This window comes from Molothrus aeneus, chromosome 5 (genome assembly GCF_037042795.1).
Source record: "Molothrus aeneus isolate 106 chromosome 5, BPBGC_Maene_1.0, whole genome shotgun sequence".
Lineage (NCBI taxonomy): Eukaryota > Metazoa > Chordata > Aves > Passeriformes > Icteridae > Molothrus > Molothrus aeneus.
In genome coordinates, this window is record NC_089650.1 from 10,474,245 (window position 1) to 10,493,781 (window position 19,537).

The 19,537-nt window shown below is 40.9% G+C and overlaps 1 protein-coding gene across 1 annotated transcript in view; it reads right to left on the minus strand.

Moving 5' to 3' along the window:
- TBXAS1 (thromboxane A synthase 1) overlaps positions 1 to 19,537 on the minus strand; it is a 228,166-nt gene that overhangs the window by 140,299 nt on the left and 68,330 nt on the right. The window contains exon 3 of the mRNA XM_066549880.1: positions 7,590 to 7,642. Coding sequence (XP_066405977.1) covers positions 7,590 to 7,642 — 53 coding nt within the window. The remainder of the gene's footprint in view (positions 1 to 7,589; positions 7,643 to 19,537) is intronic.

Consider the following 19,537-nt stretch of genomic DNA (forward strand, 5'->3'; position numbering starts at 1 on the left):
GTTACTGTTTTCAATTCAACGTGGATAAGAAAAACAGGGAGGAATAAAAATCAGAACACAGAGGAAAGATAGCATAGAGCTAAAGATAACAGAGAGAGGTAAGAGAAAGAAAAACCCAGAGCAAATATTTAGGGGGTAAGGGAAGGAAGTATGAAAAACCATAAATACAGAGTCTACAAATCAAGGTCATGGATGGAAAAAACCAAAACCAGAACAAACCCCCACAAAGTGGTGGCACCAATTGAACAACAACATTGAAGGCAGCACTTGATAGGAAGCACCTCTGTAGATACCTGGCTAAGTGTAGTCATCCTCACAAAGGAAAATACTACTTACTATTTTTTAAAAAACAGACATCCCAAATCCATTCCTCTGCAAAGCCTAAGGGACAGAGGCCCCATGAGGTCTTGTCCAAGGGCTCCCCAGAATGAGCAGAGAGGCTCTAACCAGCACCTGCCTCCTGGGGCTCCTAGCTGGTGGCATGAGAAAGGGACAGAGCCATGGATGCTCTGGCCTGTGCTGGGCTTGCCAACAGCAGGAACATCCAACAGCCTGCTGATCTGCAGCTTCTGCTCTGCATCCTTCTCCAGACCCAGCGTGGCATCTCTGGAAAAGGGAAATCCCTTTTGCTCAGTGCTTCTCGTGGCACAGTCACAACACAGTAACAAGCTGCTTTTGGATTTCTTTGGGCTGCCAGAAAGAAGGGAAACTGGCATTAGGGAGTGACCTGGAGAGGCAGTAATTTGACCCTCCTGTGAAGTGACCAAGTCAAGCAGGAGAAATTCCTGAACCGAGTGTTAAAATTGATCTGCTTCAAAGACTGCCATGAAAGGGGACAAACGCACACATATTGGGAGGCATGATGCATTTGCCTCCCTCTACATATAGTGAGGGGAAATTATTCAAGAAATGCATTAAAAAATTACCATGCATGGCACTGGGAACACCAGTTCATAATCAGATACATAGCAAGTGAAGTCAGAGACCATTAATAGCTGCTGAACCTTGCATATTGCATGTATCTGCTTTAGGTTTGCATCAATACTTCTGAAGTGCTGTAGGAAATTCTAATGAAAGCATTTAATATGCACAGCAAAATCTTCAACACTGCTGTTTTCCCATACTTTCTAGGATTTATATATTGAAATAATGCCTCAGATTTTTCAGTCTTTTAGAAGCTCTCCACCTGCTTATTTCCAAATGGTGGAAAAGGGTAGGGGGGAAATTGTGTCAAGGTGTAAAGCTTTACACAAAATGTTGTGTAAAACTGCTTGTTAAAATGTTGAACAAATACAGGTTCCAGTAGATAATGAAGGTGGTAATGTGAAATTGTGTCTAAGGAACTAGTTTTTGTAACTCAGAATATTTCCTCCCCCTTCCTTGAATGAGGATGACACATTGTGGTATGCAGGTGTAACATGATAAGAAGAAGCAATCTGTTCAGCAGTTTCATTCCCTTTAAAACTATCATTTTAACCATTAATTAGCAAAGGAGCAGGCAGCAGAGATCAAAGATCACCCGTGCTATGTATTAGCTGTAAAATACTCCTCAGGCAGCACATTTTCAAAAGAAACTTCACTTTTCAAATACTCCTAGGATGAAGCTCACCAGGACTATGTTTCAACAGCTAAATGCTGCACAGTACCAGCATGCAAGGAACCAAAAGGAAACACTTCTGCAGGAGGAAATGGAGGTGAAATCTTCTCCTAGCCAAGGTTGCTATATGCACACCCACAGAAGCAGACCAAGATTTAATCAGGTTCCTCAGAAGCTTAGATACGGTACAAGGGCCTGCTCCTGCCTCCATTGTCAGTCTTAGGAGCTGACCGAGTTTTGGCCAGTCTCTCAGAGCTGTTCCATGTCTGACCAAATCTGCCAGTGAAGCAATTCCAAGCAGGAGATGTTCCTCTACACAATCATTTGTGGAGCTATGGTCACAGCAGTTTGTACGTGCCATGAGCACAGAAAAAAGCATCAGGAACGTGGTGCAGGTGACAGGCAGTGTCCTTTGTTGCCTTGCCAAGAGCACATGAAATGCTGTCGGTCTCATATGGTTGGATTTCACACTCTTTCCAGAGGTGTAAAAGATTACATCAGGTCTTTGACTTACATTGGCTTAAAGAGCTGCAGTAGAGTCACAGAGGGATTGGATGGAGAAACTTGGGGAAAAGCACAACAGTGAGCACATGTCTGCAGCTCAGCCACCCCAGGGCAGTGTCTGGAGCCTCAGAGAGGAGTGGGAGAGCTTTGCACACAGAAGAGACTACCACTTCACCAAAGCTTTCTATTCTAATGGTTTTGGCTGCACTGAGGGCTGGAACTGCAACATTTTGATGGGCTTTTGAGTTCTGTCTGTGAATACACCTAGAACACAAATGTCCCTGGACCTTCCTGGGGCAGCCAGAGGCTACACTACCAAATCAAGAACCATCACAGAGTACACAAGCTCAAGTTGCATGGTTCTCATGGGAGGTCACAGTCGACACAGCAGATTTGTCTGTGGCTGTGAGGTACTCATCAATAAATACCTTTGACAATACTAGTACATTAGGTATCAATTTGCAGTGTTCCAGAGACCTAAGTACATTTGAAACATGCCAGAATTAAACTGGTCAAATGATTTACTGTAAATTTTGCCAACAATCTGCAGCCCACAGATCTGTGTATGCAGAATGTAAAATACTCCAGTAGTGATCAGGCAGCCACAAAAACAATTCCACCTGTGACAGTGGCACAGACTCCAGCTCTCAGAACAGTGTGGTATGCCACCTTTTGGGCACGTCTGTAGGCATCAGTCCCACAGAAGGCTCTGTTGTCAGGAACAATTAACTCTAGAGACAAGAGGAGAAACTGGTGATGATATATACCCAAAAGTAACTCAAAAGACTTGTTCCAGCAGCTCAATTTAACCACTGGAGCCAAATATAACCAATACCTAATTATGTTGAACTGTGGGAATTCAGATAGAGATGCAGCATTGTACCATGAATTCTGCCCTGGAGTTTCTACCAGGAGTATTGCTGGGTTTCAGTTCTTTTTTTATAAACAATTTTAAAAAATAGGTTACTATTTACAAATTCTCATAGTGATTAAAAGAAAGGCTCCTGAAAGTTTAACTTGAAAACATTAAGATTGTCCTATTGCTCTGCCCATTCATGCAATAATATTTTCCATTTCAGAGGGAATGGCTAACACATTTCGCAGAAGAGCAACAAAATTGTCTACATGCAAAGAGAGGGTGGAGAAGAAATATTTTTCTCCCCATTAACTTCTTCCAGGTACAATAGAACTAGGAGTTTATGTGTACCAACAGCACTAAAAATATTTTTAAGGCACAAATGCAATTGTTTTTTATAGCCCTGATTCAGCAAGGTAGACAGACTTCTGGTTAAATTGAAGCATGTTGAGCAATATCATTGACTTTAATGAGATTACTCATGTACTCAAAGTTAGGGGTTCTGCTGTACTGTACAATTTGTAGGTAGTTAATGGAAGAAAGAGAACTGTAACCCACATCAGCAATTCTGGGGCTGGTCAACAATCTTATAGAGTCAAAGAACCTTATCACAACACATAAAGGAGAAAGCAGTGAGAAGGAAATAAATCTTGATGAAATATGAAAGACCTGACATTAGCCAAAAGATATACTACTCTTTAAGAAAACAAAAATCCAGGCAAGTGAGGCTACCAAAATTCCCAATCAGGTTACATGGGTAACAGATATTATGAGGAGCTATAAAGCAGCAACAGGAAGCTTGCTTTTCCCTATCACTGTACAGGTATGATTTCTTCTAGCTGAAATATAAAAAGTCAATTCTTTAAAATATCAAAAAAAAGGAAGTACCACACGAGAGGTAAGTCCAGTAGAGCCCCCCCCCCCCCCCCCAGTGCAAAAGAGGAAATCAAACAGGATACGATTTTTTCATAAAACTGAGGTATTCCTTTCCATGAGCCTTCAGAAACAAAGATGAGAATACTTTTCCTGGAATCACTTTTTCCACAGAAAGCAGAGGGGCTAGAAATAGATTGCTTAAAAACTTTGTGACATTAAAATAGCAATAAAGACATTGTTTCTTCAGTTAAACTCAGCCCATGATGAAGACATCAGCTGTTCCCTGCAGGAGGAGATCCTGCTCTATCCACCTTAGGTTTGTCCCAAGGTATTTGATGACAGCAGAAGGAACAAAAAGGCTTTGAGTAAAATTCCAAATGCCCAGATTTCAGAAATGCATGTCCCTCTTCCATCCACAAAAGGGGGAAAGCACCAAGCCCCCACAGTGATAAACCAGAGCTTCTACTACAGACATCTTCAGACTTCTCACAGCAGGTTGAAGTTGAATGTCCAAGGCAGAGTAAGAATAGGGTTTGACCTGCTGCAAGCTGTTTCAGATGCAAAACAACATGAAGAAAGAGTGTCGCGCCACAAATGGCACTGAATTTTAATCTGTTCTCACTCTTTGGTTATACACAGCGAGGTCTATGTTATGACCTCTTTACATTCTTCCCCATGTCCAAATGCACTGCTACAGTCAAAGGCAGAATAAGTTCCTTCATCCCAGAGCAATCAACTGCCCACTTGGGGCTGTGTCATATTTTCTACAATCACTGGTAGTATGTTGTTGGGCCAAGAATATATTACTTATTTTGGCAGATTTCTTTTACTCCAAATCAGTTCTGTAAAGCCATAATGATGCAATTGCAGCAGAGCAGTCAAATGCATATTAGGTGCATATAGAAAGTAAAACTAACTCACTCTCACATTGTAGAAGTTGCTTTTCCGATTCCATAAAATATGTTGTCCCTCTTTATTTCTCTGTCTGCTTTTATCACCTATTTCCAATCAGAAGCAATTAACCTACAAGTGAAATGGAACAACTGGATATGATGGAGGTGAGAATAAAGTAGCATAGCATTAATACTCATCAAAAAAAATGAGTGGTGTAAATCACTTCCACAGCAAACAGCTACTCTCCTACAGAACTCTTATGTGAATAGGGGAATATTCAAGGCATATCTGAAGTATTAATACACTGTTTTCCAAATAGGATTCCTTTCAACTTCATTTTTGCTACAGAGAAATAGCACACATACTTTAGAGGAAGCATTTTTATAGAAGGTACTCCATATCATAGCTAAATCAAAGATTTCCACTGTTGCAGGACCTCTTCAAAAGTCACATCAGTGGCTTGGATTACCCTGTTGAATAGATATGCTCCATTCTCTGCTTTTGCACCAAACCAGAGCTGTTTGTTTCTGCCTTGGCCTCCATCTTAGGCCACCTCTGTATGAAAACAGTTTTCACAGCACAAACTCACAACTGATGACTATTTGCATTGTCTGTCTTTATAAAATATCAGTACCATCACCTCTCCTTTGGATTTGCACACAGGAGCAAAGGGAAAAAAAAGCTTTTGTGACCTACAAAAGCCTTATTTGAAATAATTCTCTCCGACTTGAGGCCTTTTGGAATGGAAGGGATATATTGTTTTGACTTGATTAAAGCTGAAAAGTTGATTTGACATCCTGTTGTCAAGGAAACCAATTCACACACAAAAGAAAACAGTTGTGATGGTATCATTCAGACTATTCAAGTGACCTTAGGAAGAAAAAAAGGCTTCAGTTCCAAAGATTTGTATTCAACTCACTTCACCACTGTAGAAATAAAGATCATTGCTCTTTATGCTTATTGGAAAGCAGTTTTCAATCTGGGAAAAGAAAAATGCCACATCTTCTTCCATCTGCCAGATCCAATACTTTTCTGGGAATATACACCTAAACACACCTACCCATTTATTTGCCTGTTTCAAAGAACCATAGAAAGAATCACACTGAAGACTCATAGGGAAGGAGAAAGAATTTCTTTAATTGACAGGACTGTGATAAATACCCCCTGACACATGCCCCACCTATTGAACAGCAGCTTGCAAGCCAGGTTTCAAAACATCTTCCTTCAACTACAAATAGACCTTACCTCGAACACAGCATTGTTTGCATCCAGCTTTGTTTTCCTGGGAGACATGAAAAAACAGCTTTTTTTTTTTTCCTCTGCCAGCCTCCTAGTTCCCTCACAAATTGAACTTTCCATGCAACACAATAAATGAAATTTACCTATGCTCACTCTTCCTACCGAGAGAAACCCAAAGAGCCAGAACCATCCTGGCTGACCACGACCACCATCATCCAGCTTTGCAGTCCGTGCAAGTCTCACAGAGGTTTCATTCCCTAACAGCCAGGAAGTAGACTGAAGAAATGAAACTTCCTATCTGCTCACACACTGTAATTATACATCTCTTTCTCCAATGACATAGCCTTGCCTAGCTGAGTGAGCAGACAGATGACTAAATAGCAACTTGTCTCAAATTCAGCTTAGAGAAAAAAATAAGCATGATATTAATAAGGAGGGAAGTATACTGAGGAATAAATGCCAGTGTTCTTACATTATTGTCATTTAAGGGCATCACACCAAAGGTCACAGAGATAATAAGCCTCAGTCACTTTCCATTTGTTACACAACATACAAATTGCCGCAGCATTAATGAATATCTTTTCCCATTCTTGGCCAGCCAAGACACTGCATTATTTCCTTCTAGACAAGTACCCAACCCTTGGAATTCATTATTTCCATCACTTCTTGCAGCACTTTGTCCTTAGGGCTGAGCATAAACGCCACAAGGTGGCTGTGAATGAAGCATCAAATGCCTGAGCCTGACTTCTTTCTGCTAGAGCTTTTTTGCTGGGAGAGCATACAGAGCTCATTGGTATCTTTTGTAATCAAATATGTATACACACAGACATTCATATGTGCCCTCTTACAGGTATCTTAAACTCCTTGCAGACCATAGGAAAAAAAAAAAAGACATTTTCACAATTTATGGATATTGCCTGATACATATATATTGAAATAATAGTTCTACTACAAACACCAACTGAACACAACAATAGGAGATACCAGGGGACAACTAAATTTTCACTTAAAATGATGACAACTGGAAAGTAAGTAGTTCTTGGAACAGAAATGACATTCATTGAAATGTGGAAGGGCTTCTATGAAGGGATATTCTGCTTAAACCCTCTTTACTTCTAACAAACTGCTAAGATAGCACAGCTGAGCTATAGAGAGAGGAATGCCTCATTTCTAATCTCTACTTCATTGTATTTTAAGTTTAGGAATTTTGCATAAATATAGATAGCAACAGCTGAACCAAATTCTTACTTATTTCATAAACTGAGGGTATTTTAAGATGACAAATTATTATTTCTGCTGTTCAGTGAAAGCATAAAGAATATGCAGATGAAAAGAGAATATTGAAGGCTGGTAGCTTTGTACAGTTCTGAAAAGGACTAAACTTTATGTGCATAATTAAAATAAGAGAGAGAAAAATGAAGTGCAATCCCAAATGCTGAACTAAAATAAACCAAGAGTTTTTGCTGCATGTAATCAAACCACCTCCACCTCTGTCCCCCAAACTGAAACACAGCACTCTGCATTTTGATGAATATCTTATCTTGGTATTTTCTCCTCTCCCACCCAACAAACTCAAAGAGCAAGAGCCAGAAAGAAGAAAGCTGACAGCACTGCTAGGCTTACCCACAAACAGGTCCATGCTCTCTTATGAGTTTTGTGTGGCTTTCCCAAAAACCCTGGAAGAAAGAAAAAAACCACAATATTTTAGAGAAGTGCTTAGCAGAAGCTCTATTACACACTATTTCTACCACTCACACAAAGCTTTGAACCTCAGCCAGGAGAACCATGGCATTAACTCATAACTTCACCTTTCTAATATTGTCCATACGTGACAAACATAGAGTCTAGAAAGGATGCCTGGAAAAACAAATCCCAACCCCAAAAAAGATCTGGACAGCCATGAAACATGTTTTCATCAATGTTTTATTCTCCAAAATTTGTTACCATTTCATGATTTAATATTTTTAAACTAAATTAATCATTTTGGTCCTGACTCAATTTTTTTCATATATGCAAATGGATGGAAAACTAACAGATAAATTAATAAGGTGATAAGTATATGACTTACTACACAAAAGGGAAGCACAGGGAATATGGCAAGGTCATCTTATTTTGGTTTTAGCCCCATTATTAAAAAAAGCCTCAAACCTGCCAAGTCAGAGTTTAGCACAAGGCAGTCAGCTGGTACATTCCACAGAATAGTAAGCAGATTTCTTTTTAAAATTTTTACTATTTTTACTGTCTTCCATTTTCATAATTGAAGAAAATTCGTATTCATTTATCTAAATAAACCTGTCACTATATTCAATTGTTAGTGTCTTAAATGAATTCAAATTGATCAATCTAAAGAAGGTGTGCAAAATATATAATATCCCTGAAAATGAACGATAAAAAAATCTGTTTTAATGAAACTGCAATATTTCAGGACCATGCTCCATTGTGTTTGCAACTTGTCTATGGAAAAAGTAACCCATTTGATTGCATTAATCTGCATTTATATTAATGGAAGACAGACTATTATGATCTATTTTCATTCTTAAGAGAAAATTCACTAAAAAAGTAGAATACTTATGTCTCATATTGAATCTTTCTTGTTTTTTACAACATCCCACAGAATATTAGCTAGAACAATACGACTACTGTAAATACATCTAGTGATGACATAAATAAACAAGCCCATGTAATGTGTATATGCTTTGAGAGTATTTTGCCACACACTAAGCAAAAGAAAATTTGGTAACCAAAAATAATGATCCAGCTTAACATCCTTGGGTGATAACTTATTGTCCAAATTAGCAAAGCACTTGCCACCACCTACAGTCCTCATAGAGTCCCTCAATTATTTTTTTTATTCTTAAAGTACAGTTGTGCCTTTTTTTTTGTAATCCTGGACTTGTAACAAGTTTTTATTCTGCAGAACAATATGTTCCCAGTTTAAGGCAAGAACTCTAGCTTCTCCTTTAACTACAAAAACCACAAGATGACAAAACCACAGGATGACTTGTAAGAAAATACGCTGAAGATAAAATTATGAAAGAGGTGGATTAGATGACAGCCTGAGGAGAATGTATATTGCCTGAAAATCATATATATTCTCCCCTGAAAAATTCTTCACTACTAAGGTAAGCAGAAAAGCCTCACATATTAGCACAGAGAAGGTAAGGTGGACAAAGGCTTTGTAACACCACAAATACAGACAGCTAACTCAAAAAGGCTTTTTTGCCTGCAGACACCATGGGAGGGGAAAAGGCACACACACATTCACACCAACCTGCATTTTTGCTACAGAGATACACAGCCTGCAATTGCTGTGATTTCAGCATTATAAAGGCTGTCTGCTGGTGCAAGGGGGAATCCTGGGGTCAGATTCTGCAGGCAGCCGTTTCAGGCTGGCCCAGCAGGTTGAGCCCACGGGCACACTCTGACCACAGTGCCCAGGAGAGCAGCACAGGCTGCACAAACACAGTGACACTGCCAGCCACGCAGGGCACAGCTCGAGGTCACCACCACAGCCCCACCAGGGTGCAAAGAGCTGCTGTGTCACAGCCCCATTGCTTGGGCAGGGCAGAGGAACTTCCAGCCCTGTGGGGCAATGCCAAATCAGGTCTGATCTCCAGCCCACTCCCCTCCTAGGCTGAGCCTCCACAGCAAGGACACCCACGCTGCAGCCTGAGCCCTGCCTGCTCACTGCGCTTTGGATTGCGAGCACGCACATAGGTATTGCACTTGCTGTACCCACCAGCTGCATTCCAGTGAGCCAGCAGGATATTAACATTTTCAAGAAGCCTAGGCTTTAAATGATTCAGTGAAAAAGCCTTCCAGAAAGCCAGCTTCTTGGAAGAACTGCTTCTGGCTCACTACATTAAGGGGGGGGGTCAGGCAGAACACATTTCAAATCAGATCTGTTAACCAGTAACTGGTTTTCCACCTCCAGGACTCCTAAATAATTGCACTGGATTAAAATTAACCACACTTATTTTTTTCCCTAAAGTGAAAAGTACTAGCCTGCAGGATGGGGGAAGAGAAGGAGTTGAAAAGCACCTGGGAAAGACCATGAGAAAGCATCGTCAGGAGTAAAAGAGAAGCCTTAATTCTCTACACTCCAGGACACTTTCTCATACTGTGCAGACTGCACACACATACTCACCACTACCAGCTTCCACTGTGCAATCCCTGAGACCCACTGCTGTCCTGGCCTCCTCCAGGGCCTGGTAAGCACCTGGTAGCAGGTCTTGTGGCAGCAGGCCTGGGAAGGAGAAGCCAACAGCACACACAGGAGCCCATGGAGCTGTGTTGGCAGGACTGTAAACAGGGCAGAGAGCATGTGCACCTATCACTTACACACCACAGTATGCCTTTCAGCTAGAGGAAGCTGCAGCCATAAAAAGGCCCCCGTGTTTGCTCTTGCTAGCCACAAGGAAAGCCAAGGAACCTGCATGGTCTCAGAGTGAGGGGAATGCCACATCCACATAGCTCTGCCAGTTTTGCAGCATTATCCCCAAACACAGCCTCCAGTAGACAGGTACCCAGAAAACATCCTTGCCTTCTCCTCTGAGTCATGTTTGAAGCTCAGCAAGCCTCATAAGTGCTTTTGGTAATTTATTTACACTGGCTGAGTTTGGTTTGCTTCAACCAATTATTGCAGACTTGTCCATGTTTTATAATTGCACTTGTACTTAGTAACTATGACATAACCAAGCACCTGCTCACAATCAGCTGCTGTTTTACAAGAAAATGGGAGTAGAGACCACCTATCTTTCCTTCCTTTCCTCATATTTATCCACTGGGTGATCTGCAGTAAAACTCAGAAATGGCACCTGCTGACTTGTACCCAGTGGCTTTAACCTCCCTAAACCAGGAATTATAACAGAGAAACATGGGGATTAGGAAAAGAATAATCAGGGGAAAATGTAAATATATGTATTCTGTTTTTTTTGAAAAGCAGAAGGAAACAAAAGCAAAAAAACAGTAGTATGATATGACACCTTGTGCATCAGGAAGAACTGCTGTGCATTAAACACTCAGTAGTAAAAATTAAAAGCGTAGTTAGCAATGATGTTCCAAGCTTTAAAAAAAAAAAAAAATCACTTAATGTTTTCTTTGTTTGGAAACTGCAGAAGATGAGCTATCATCATCAACTCAGAAAATGGTTGGGCCAGGGGGACCTGTCACGTGTGGCCCATACAGTGATGTACCAGCCTGAGGTCAGTCCATCATCAAACAGGATAATGCATGGGTTGGAAAAGCTTCTTCCCCTGAAGAAAGCATATTTTACAGCATCTGGTATACCATGGAAACAGCAGCTCAAGTGGGCTGACTGCTGCACACCCAGAAGGTTCTTTGTTTACATATCTGGCGGTTGCCTCCCTGCAGAGAATTTGCATTCTCCCCTTCCTCTGAGCGTGCATCATCGGCTGCATCCGTGGATAGAACCACTCATAAGGCCAAATCCTGCTCTCAGGGATACAGGCACAAACCCCATGGACAAGAACAAGATTCGGATCTGCACCAGACAAAGCAAAGTCACTGCCAGCCATTTTTCTTGAGATACCGACTGTTGAAGATTCAGTTCGAGCTGCATCCATGAAAGGGCTGAAATTGCTCAAGTATCCCCTCTCCTTTTTTTTCAATAGACTCTGCCACTCCAAGACAGATACTTCAGCAATTTCCTCCTCATTGCATATTCACCTTGCTAGCTCTTCACAGCAAGGAAAAAAATCTGCAGCAATGTCATCTTTCCTCCTGGCTGAAAATGGTTGTAGGCACTAAGCCAAAGTTTTCACAAAGAGGCAGTATTTCAGAAAGAAGCTATGTATTTTGATTTTTGGGGTGTTTACCATGAGGCATATCCAACCTATTCCTTTTAGTTGCTCAATACCTGCAGATCTCATGGCTTCAAATTTAAAATGACTCAGATTGTATGGAGTCATTGTATGGAGGATGCTTTGAACATTTCAGCTTACTGCAGGTGGAAAACAAATTATGTGGTTTATGAACTTTCACTGTGCACCTTCAGGGTCATGAGATAAAATGGTTTGAAGAGAGCCACAAAGCTGGGATCCAGCAGATGCCTGCTGCTGACAGTAACTCAAAACCTGGACTCCAAAATGGGTCCTAGAGAATGCAATGAGGGTAGCCCTTCAATTTTGCAGTGTACTGAATGTCACAAAAGGTACTGAGCTCTGAGAAGATGGATGTGATGAGCCCATCAAAATTCACTGCAAGTGGGAAACATTACCCATGCAAGAACAGCCAAGGGAAAAAGCTTCTTTTGTTGCTCCTTTCTGAAAAGTATCCAATATTATCTGATGTCAGTCACTTTACCAAGACACCCTGGATTCAAACTTGCGACTCAGAAGCCAAAGATGCCACATCCTATAACTAGTCCCATATATGCTCCACCTTTATCACCCTATATCAGATGTGATGCTCTGTTTCATTGTGATATTAATAATCACAGCATCATTGTTCAAGTGCACACCTCATATCAAGAGATAAAATCTATACAGTTATTTATGGTACATAATGAAAATAAATATTTTTGCATCAGATTTTCAGCATTCAATGGGTTTTTGTACATCTTTTTTCTTTAGACCACCTGAAAAAGAAAATTGCTAATAACCTAGTACCCAAAATGATTTTTTTAACACAAGCTAACATTTAATTAAAGTAACCTTGTATCAGTCTGTAACCCTCTTTGAAGGAATGACCCCAGACTGTACATCAGCTCCAGTAATAATCCTAGTGAAATCAGTAGGATGCCAGCAGACAAGAGGAGGAACACAGCATGAACTTCTAAGCAGCCTGATTCTGAGCTATGTACATAGTTTGTTTCCTTTGATCATTACCATTAATGGTTGTCCTCTGTGTGTAATTTGGTTTAATTTATGTGTGTGTCATTTCAGATTTTAAAAAACACATATAGCCCTTCTAAATTTATTACAGGCAGCCTTCGTACCCTTAATAGTTATTAAGAGAGGTTAGTGTTATGTAATTAAGTTAATCTCATCTGTAAAGGCTAATTAACTGAACACTAATTGAATCTGCATATGAAAATTTGGACAATGTGTTCTCATTACACAATTTAAAAAAAGTTACCTGAGCTAAATACCAAACAAATTGTAAATTTCTTTCCTTCTATCTTTTCAGATCTTTAATAAAAATTAAGTGGGCAGGTTATTTCTGTGTGCTGCATTAGTCCTTGTTGTCCTTAACCAAGAGCTGTTATCTCACTTCAGAGAAACAGCTTTAATCCCCTCCCTGAAACGTGGCTATTTCCCCTCTTGCATGAGCTCTTCCTTTCCCCCTCTGCCCTTACCCTGTGCCTTTCATTGCCCTCTTCTTCTTCTTCTGTCACCTCTCCTACTCAGAGAGGTGACAGAAGAAGTCACTACTCCTACTTGAACCCAAAGGCTCTTGGGTTCAAGTCATATCACACAAAGGATAAGAAGGCATCCAGGTATCACCTTAACCATAACACCAAAAGGATCAGATGGCATCATACAATTCAGTTCATGCCCATTCAGCACCCCAGCTTAAAGCCACCTTGGCAGCTTCGGCAGGGTGCCACCTTTTTGCCCCCAAAGACCGTTCAACAATGGAGTACTCATCTCATCTTTCTAAACCTCAGTGGGCTGGCATTACAAAAGCAAGACATATTTTGGACCCTTTTCTGAGGTTTGTCTTTTCTTGAGACAGTTACTGCTTAAACCAGTCAAGTTTCCAAATGGGAATTAAGAAAAGCACATCATCTTTTCTGGTGTTTGCTGTTTCTCTCCATTAACCAGGTTAATGGCTGATTCTAATAGGCTGGTAACTGAAGAGTTGGAGGGAGGGGGAGCCAAGGAAGCGAACACACAGAGGAAAGCCTGACCTCAATAGCATGCAAGATTTCTCAGATTTTCCTCACAAAACCCACCATATGTTTTTGACATCAGAGTTGAAAGCACCTGCACTGCCCAAGTGGATGGCTGGATGGAGCAGCTCCAGCCAGTTCACAGTCCCTCAGGCACCCCCTGGCAGCCCACTCCACAGCAAATACTTTATGGAAAAATGGGATATACACTGCTTTTTATCTTTCTTTAGGAAAATAACATTTTCTAGGTGAGGGAACAATGAAAGATGCACACAGATTTCAGTAATGCATTTGCACTAGTGGCTGGGGAACCACTGTCACACCCAAAAGGATGAAAATCAGGATAAAAACCCAAAAAACAGTAAACATCAAAGCTGTAGGGAAGTGAGTATGGACGGAGTAGAAAGAAAAGGTACAGCCAGGAAAGGAGGAAATCCACAGTTTTCTCAAGGGTCAGTCCTGGGACAAACCTTTTTCAGTGTTTGGAGGACTGAGTTTGGCACAAAAGGGAGTCAGGCTTCAGTGAAGTACATGGTTCTGAACAGAGAGATCCTTTTCTCAGCAAGCAGAGAGACTGAGATTGTCATACCAGAAGAACTGAGTGACCTGAAGAACCTCAACAACTGCAACAGAGGAGAGTCTTCAGTTGAAAGCAAAGCTTCGTGCCCTTAGAGACTATGTTAACTCCAAGAATTTCTGCAGTAGCAGCTGAATGCTTGAAAATAAGACAGAAGTGAAAAAACTGGATGGACACATTAACCATAAGATAAAGATGATGGAAAAAAGTATGATGGAAACTACAGATGTAGAGTATATGGGATAGGCTTGCTCTGGAATGCTGCATGTAAATTTGATGAGCTGCCACATTCAAAAGGAATGAATTAAAAATGGAACAACTGGAGAAAAGGGTTACAAGGATCTTTGGGGAATAGAAGGCCTGTCTTACAAGTCATAATTAGGAGAGTCCATTTTAGCTAACCAAAGGTTCATTTTAGCAGACCAAAGCAAGGAGATGTGCTTGCTGTCTAGACCTATATTGGGAGGAATCAGCAGGGAGAGAAAAATATCTATTTAATATAAAGGTCTACATTACTAAAAGATCAAAGTCATATAAACTGGCTGTGGATAAATGTTGCTTGCAATGAGATAAAAATTATTGACTATTGAAGTTGCAAGATTTTAGAAGTCTTTTAGTCAGGACAGTTGGCACAGGAACCAAGACATGGATACTTAGAAAAATGAAGTGTAGGATGAATAACCCAGGTCATCTACACCAGCCCCTCAAGGAGATCTACAGTCACTTCTAGAATAAGAGGGACTCTTCTCATGGAAAAGATTTACTACACATTCACATGTGCACACAGCATTCACACTTCTAGCTGACTCAACTTTCCAAGTCATTCTCATACATTAATTTGGCATACTGCAATGAGATTCTCACTTTCTTTTTGTCTCTTTTTTTCAATCTCATTTCACTTTAGAGGCCTCATTTCCTCAACTTCTTTGGGCTGTTAAATGCCAATCTGTCACAGGTGGGGAGTTGGAAGTACACAAAATTAAGCAATTTGCCAAATGCCACACAAGAAGTCAATGGTAGAGCCAGAGACAAGCTGAAGGCTTCACAATCCTCCTCTCCTTACAAAAACATTCCTTCTCTGCCACAGAAACCCAGACAGTATATGAGAAAGGAAAGGAATATCAACAAATTTGATCTGTTTCTGAGCTTTCAGACATATCACATGCCCGAGGCTTTGAAGAAAGGCGTGAGGAAAGGAGCTGTATATGCACGGCTAAGTCTAAAATGCTTTAAGTAGAGGGAGGTTTCCTCCTCACCCAACTATTACCTTAAGATTGAATTACTCTTATAGTATGCATAGCTACAAATGTAATTAGTCATAAAATGATCCAGACCCTCAAATTATTCCAGCTGCTGTATTTGATTCTCTGATTATTGCAATGATGAATTCTCCAGTCTGATTACACAGGCAAGAATAATATTTCTTTTTATCTGTTTGAAAGTTACCTGCTGTTAGCTTCAACCTTGTTTATATCCACTATAGAGATATAATTGCAAACTTACTATTTTTACTAGGACTATTGTCTAGATAACACTTACCCCTGCCAGGCCCTTATTTTACTTCATAGTAAATGTCACAGATGACACTTATTCAGGCTTCTAGGAACCTTTGTCCAAAACAGAAAACATGTCATTATGAAGACACGTACAAAGAGAATTACAATTTGTTCAACGTGTGTTCATGAAAGGCTCCATATGAGGTCTTACAGACTAACTGCAGTTTCTGATCCTTTGATAAACATATATTTATAAGAAGTCAAGAAACTAGAAGAAAAATAGAAAGGAGCAATGGATTTATTTCTTTTTTACTAAAGTATGTAATTTCCACTAAATGTCTTCTAAGTTGTCTTCCTTCCAAACCGAGTGCAATTCTTTCCTGCACAATCTCTACTTACATGTAATTCCACTGGATCACTAACCACCTTTGCTGCCTTAATATTACTGCATCCTCAAATTACAGCAGGAAAGCAGAGAATTACAGTGCTCTCTATAGGAGGGAGTTCATTGTACAATAGAGGACCACTGTAATGTGGATTTTCACTGTGAGCTCAATGACTCAGATGGATTAGCATAAGCATTCAGCACATCTCACTAACGGTGAATGAATTTTATTCATTTTCTTTGCTGGCCTTCCTTAACAGAAGTAAAACAGTCATCTTCAAACATAATTTGAAGAAAACGGAAACACTTCTTGTAGGACATACAGACATGGCAGCTAAGTCTAAGGAAAACAAAGATTTGGGGAGTACTCTGACAACACAGCAACACATAACAGTTTCTGGGGGCAAGAAAACGGCATTCAGAGAAATGACAGTTGACTTCTTTCCCAAGAAAGGGAGGCAGGGATTCCTTCCTCCAAGGAGCTCCTCCACTTCAGAAGAGTGTCCCCTTCCTTCTCAGACCTATTGACAGCAGATTCCTTCAGACCATGAAAATGTCATTTTAAAGGATAAAATGAATTAACCAAACCCATTGTGAAAAAGTCTGTCTTGGGTGCCACAGAGTGCAAACGGACTTTGAAATAAGCATTGGGAAAATTACACATCCACGTGCAAATCTTGCACTTACAGAATTAGGATGACAATGATTAAGCTTTCTTTTCTGATGCAAACTCTGGGCCATCTCATTCTGTTCACAGTAGTGCCTAAGTGGGCACTCTTTAGGTGGGTTTCAAGAAAACCTCATCTATGGGACACAAGATTAGTCATTCAGTGAGCAATATCTTGGCCTCCTCAGAGACATTCCCCTCATATAGTGCTAGGGGTCTGTACCTTTGTTTATGATCTTTTTATAAATACATGCCACCAAATTTTCTGTGACCTCCAAGTTTAAAATTATGAAGCATACACTTAAGACCATCACAAGTGAAAGAAGATAATCACAAATTCAGCTCTCAAATTTTGATCTTTCATTGTGACGACACTAACACAGAACAGTATCCAAATCAAAGCACTAGACAGCACACAGAGTCCTGCATCGAGGGAAGAGACCTGGAAAGATCACTACATGTGACAGACATTAATCATGCCACTTAATGCATTACTGAAAGATACCAGGACTATTTCTGTATTTTAACATGGCCAGACAAGCTCAGCTTCCTCTTGCCTAATTCCCACCTTGTATGGATGCAGTTCTCAAGCACAAAAAGTGAAAAACGCCCCCATAGATTGTAGTGGCCTCTGATGGAGAGCAGAGCATGCTGCTATCTGCAGCATGGACAGGCCAGGCATAGGCATGACAGGTCCCTTTTGCTCCCATCTATCACATGGCACCTCTGTAAGAGTCACAAGGTTAAGAACAGACACACACAAGGGCTCTAGGCGAGCCCATACGTTCAGCAGGGCAGGAGGGGGAATGTGCCTGCAGAGCAACATCTTCAGCCTAGCAATGGGAACAAACACTCCCAGTGCTTCATCCTGCTCCCAGAGCAATCTCCACCAGGTAGGACAGACCTACCCCAAAGCACTATGGACAGAGATGGGCTGTAAGATCCTGTGCAGAACACTTATCTCTTTGGGAATACAACAAACTGTAGCCCTGATAGCCACATTACAGCAGGCAGTTGACTCTTCACCTGTTTTAAAATAACTGTTCCAGCAAAATCTCCTTGTTTTCATAAGGCAAGTTACTCTTGATGTTCTGTCTTGAAGCCAAACACTGTTTAAGACCCAAGCCACTCATGCAGTAGCTTGTAGGATCTGAGCACAAAACCCAGAAACACTAGAAAGCCTTATCAGGCCTCCCTGGAAAGGGATTAGGAAGAGGCAGACAGAAACATACAATGCCAGTCCCTGTGTGGGCTGGAGAGAGGATTGCAGAGAGCATCAGGAGGTGATATAGCACAAGGAAACTAAACAGGAGGCTGCAGTGGAATGAGAATTTGGGAGCTCTAGCAATCAGTAAGATCACTGGCTAGCACAGGATGCATCAAGCACAGTCAGAGTTTCAACTGACAATTTCATAGACAGAACAACTCAGGTTTGGAGGTGGGGATTGAATTGGCTCCTGTCAGCCATTCATTTTTGTTTCTAGATCACCACTAAGGGCTGAATTCTGCAGCAGCACCAGAAAAAAAGAAAACCAAAAAACTCCTTGTCAAGCCATCTGGGCTTGCTTCTTTTTTTTTAACAAATGATGCTGCACACCTGCAAATACCAGATATTTTACAGAGGAACCAATGCATTTATCTGTCCTTTCATAACTGAATTCATCTGCACAGGGGAAGGGAGAAAGGTGATTGGCACCCTCATTCAGTACAACACTTATGCAGACCTAGATGCTTTGGTATAAGGCACAGAGTCGAGAGCAACAACTCCTCTTCCATATCCCTGTGAATTAACCACATCCCTAAGAGACTGGGCCACTGGCAGACAGTAACCACTGCCAGGGATATAAAACAACCTTTCCATCACATCCTCCCCATAAAGCAACCACCTGGAGGGACTGGAGAGGAAAACAGCACAACCAAGCTCCTGATGCTTCCATCATCTCAGATGGAAAACTGTCAGCACTCCTTCTCTCTCCTGCTTTTCTTATTGTACACAGAACACCTGTACAGAGCAGAGGGCCTGCACATTCCCAGGTCCAAGAGAGTCACCTATTTTAGGTTGTGCTTTCAAAGCAGGGGCTTTCTTCTGAAGGCCCTCAAAGAAAAGGGGACTCCTGTTTGGTAAACAGTAAGAAGATAAATTATGGGACATTTGAATGACTAAAGATCTCCAGAAGTAAGAATCAAAATAAAATTACATGCAGTTAGAAGAGGTACTCAAAGTTTAATCTGTCTGACATCAGTATTTTTCCCCACAGAAAAAGGCACGGAGGAGTGACCACTAAACAACATGACATCCATTCATGTCCTTGGAAGGAACAATTCCACCATATTACTGGGAATAGCATGGGGCACCTACAAAAGCCATGGGGAAGCTCCTACTAGTGCAACATTTAGCAGCAGTGCTAGCTGATCTCTAAACCCAGCTCTTGATCAACATGAAATACTGCCATGATCAGAAGGAGAACAGACACCAGATCTACTGCCAGGACCCCAAGGACCTTTCATAGACACAGGATGGCTTAGCTGCTTAACTTCATGGATTAAACTGGGAGGTTTTACCAATTGTGCTGGTTTTGGCTAGGGTAGAG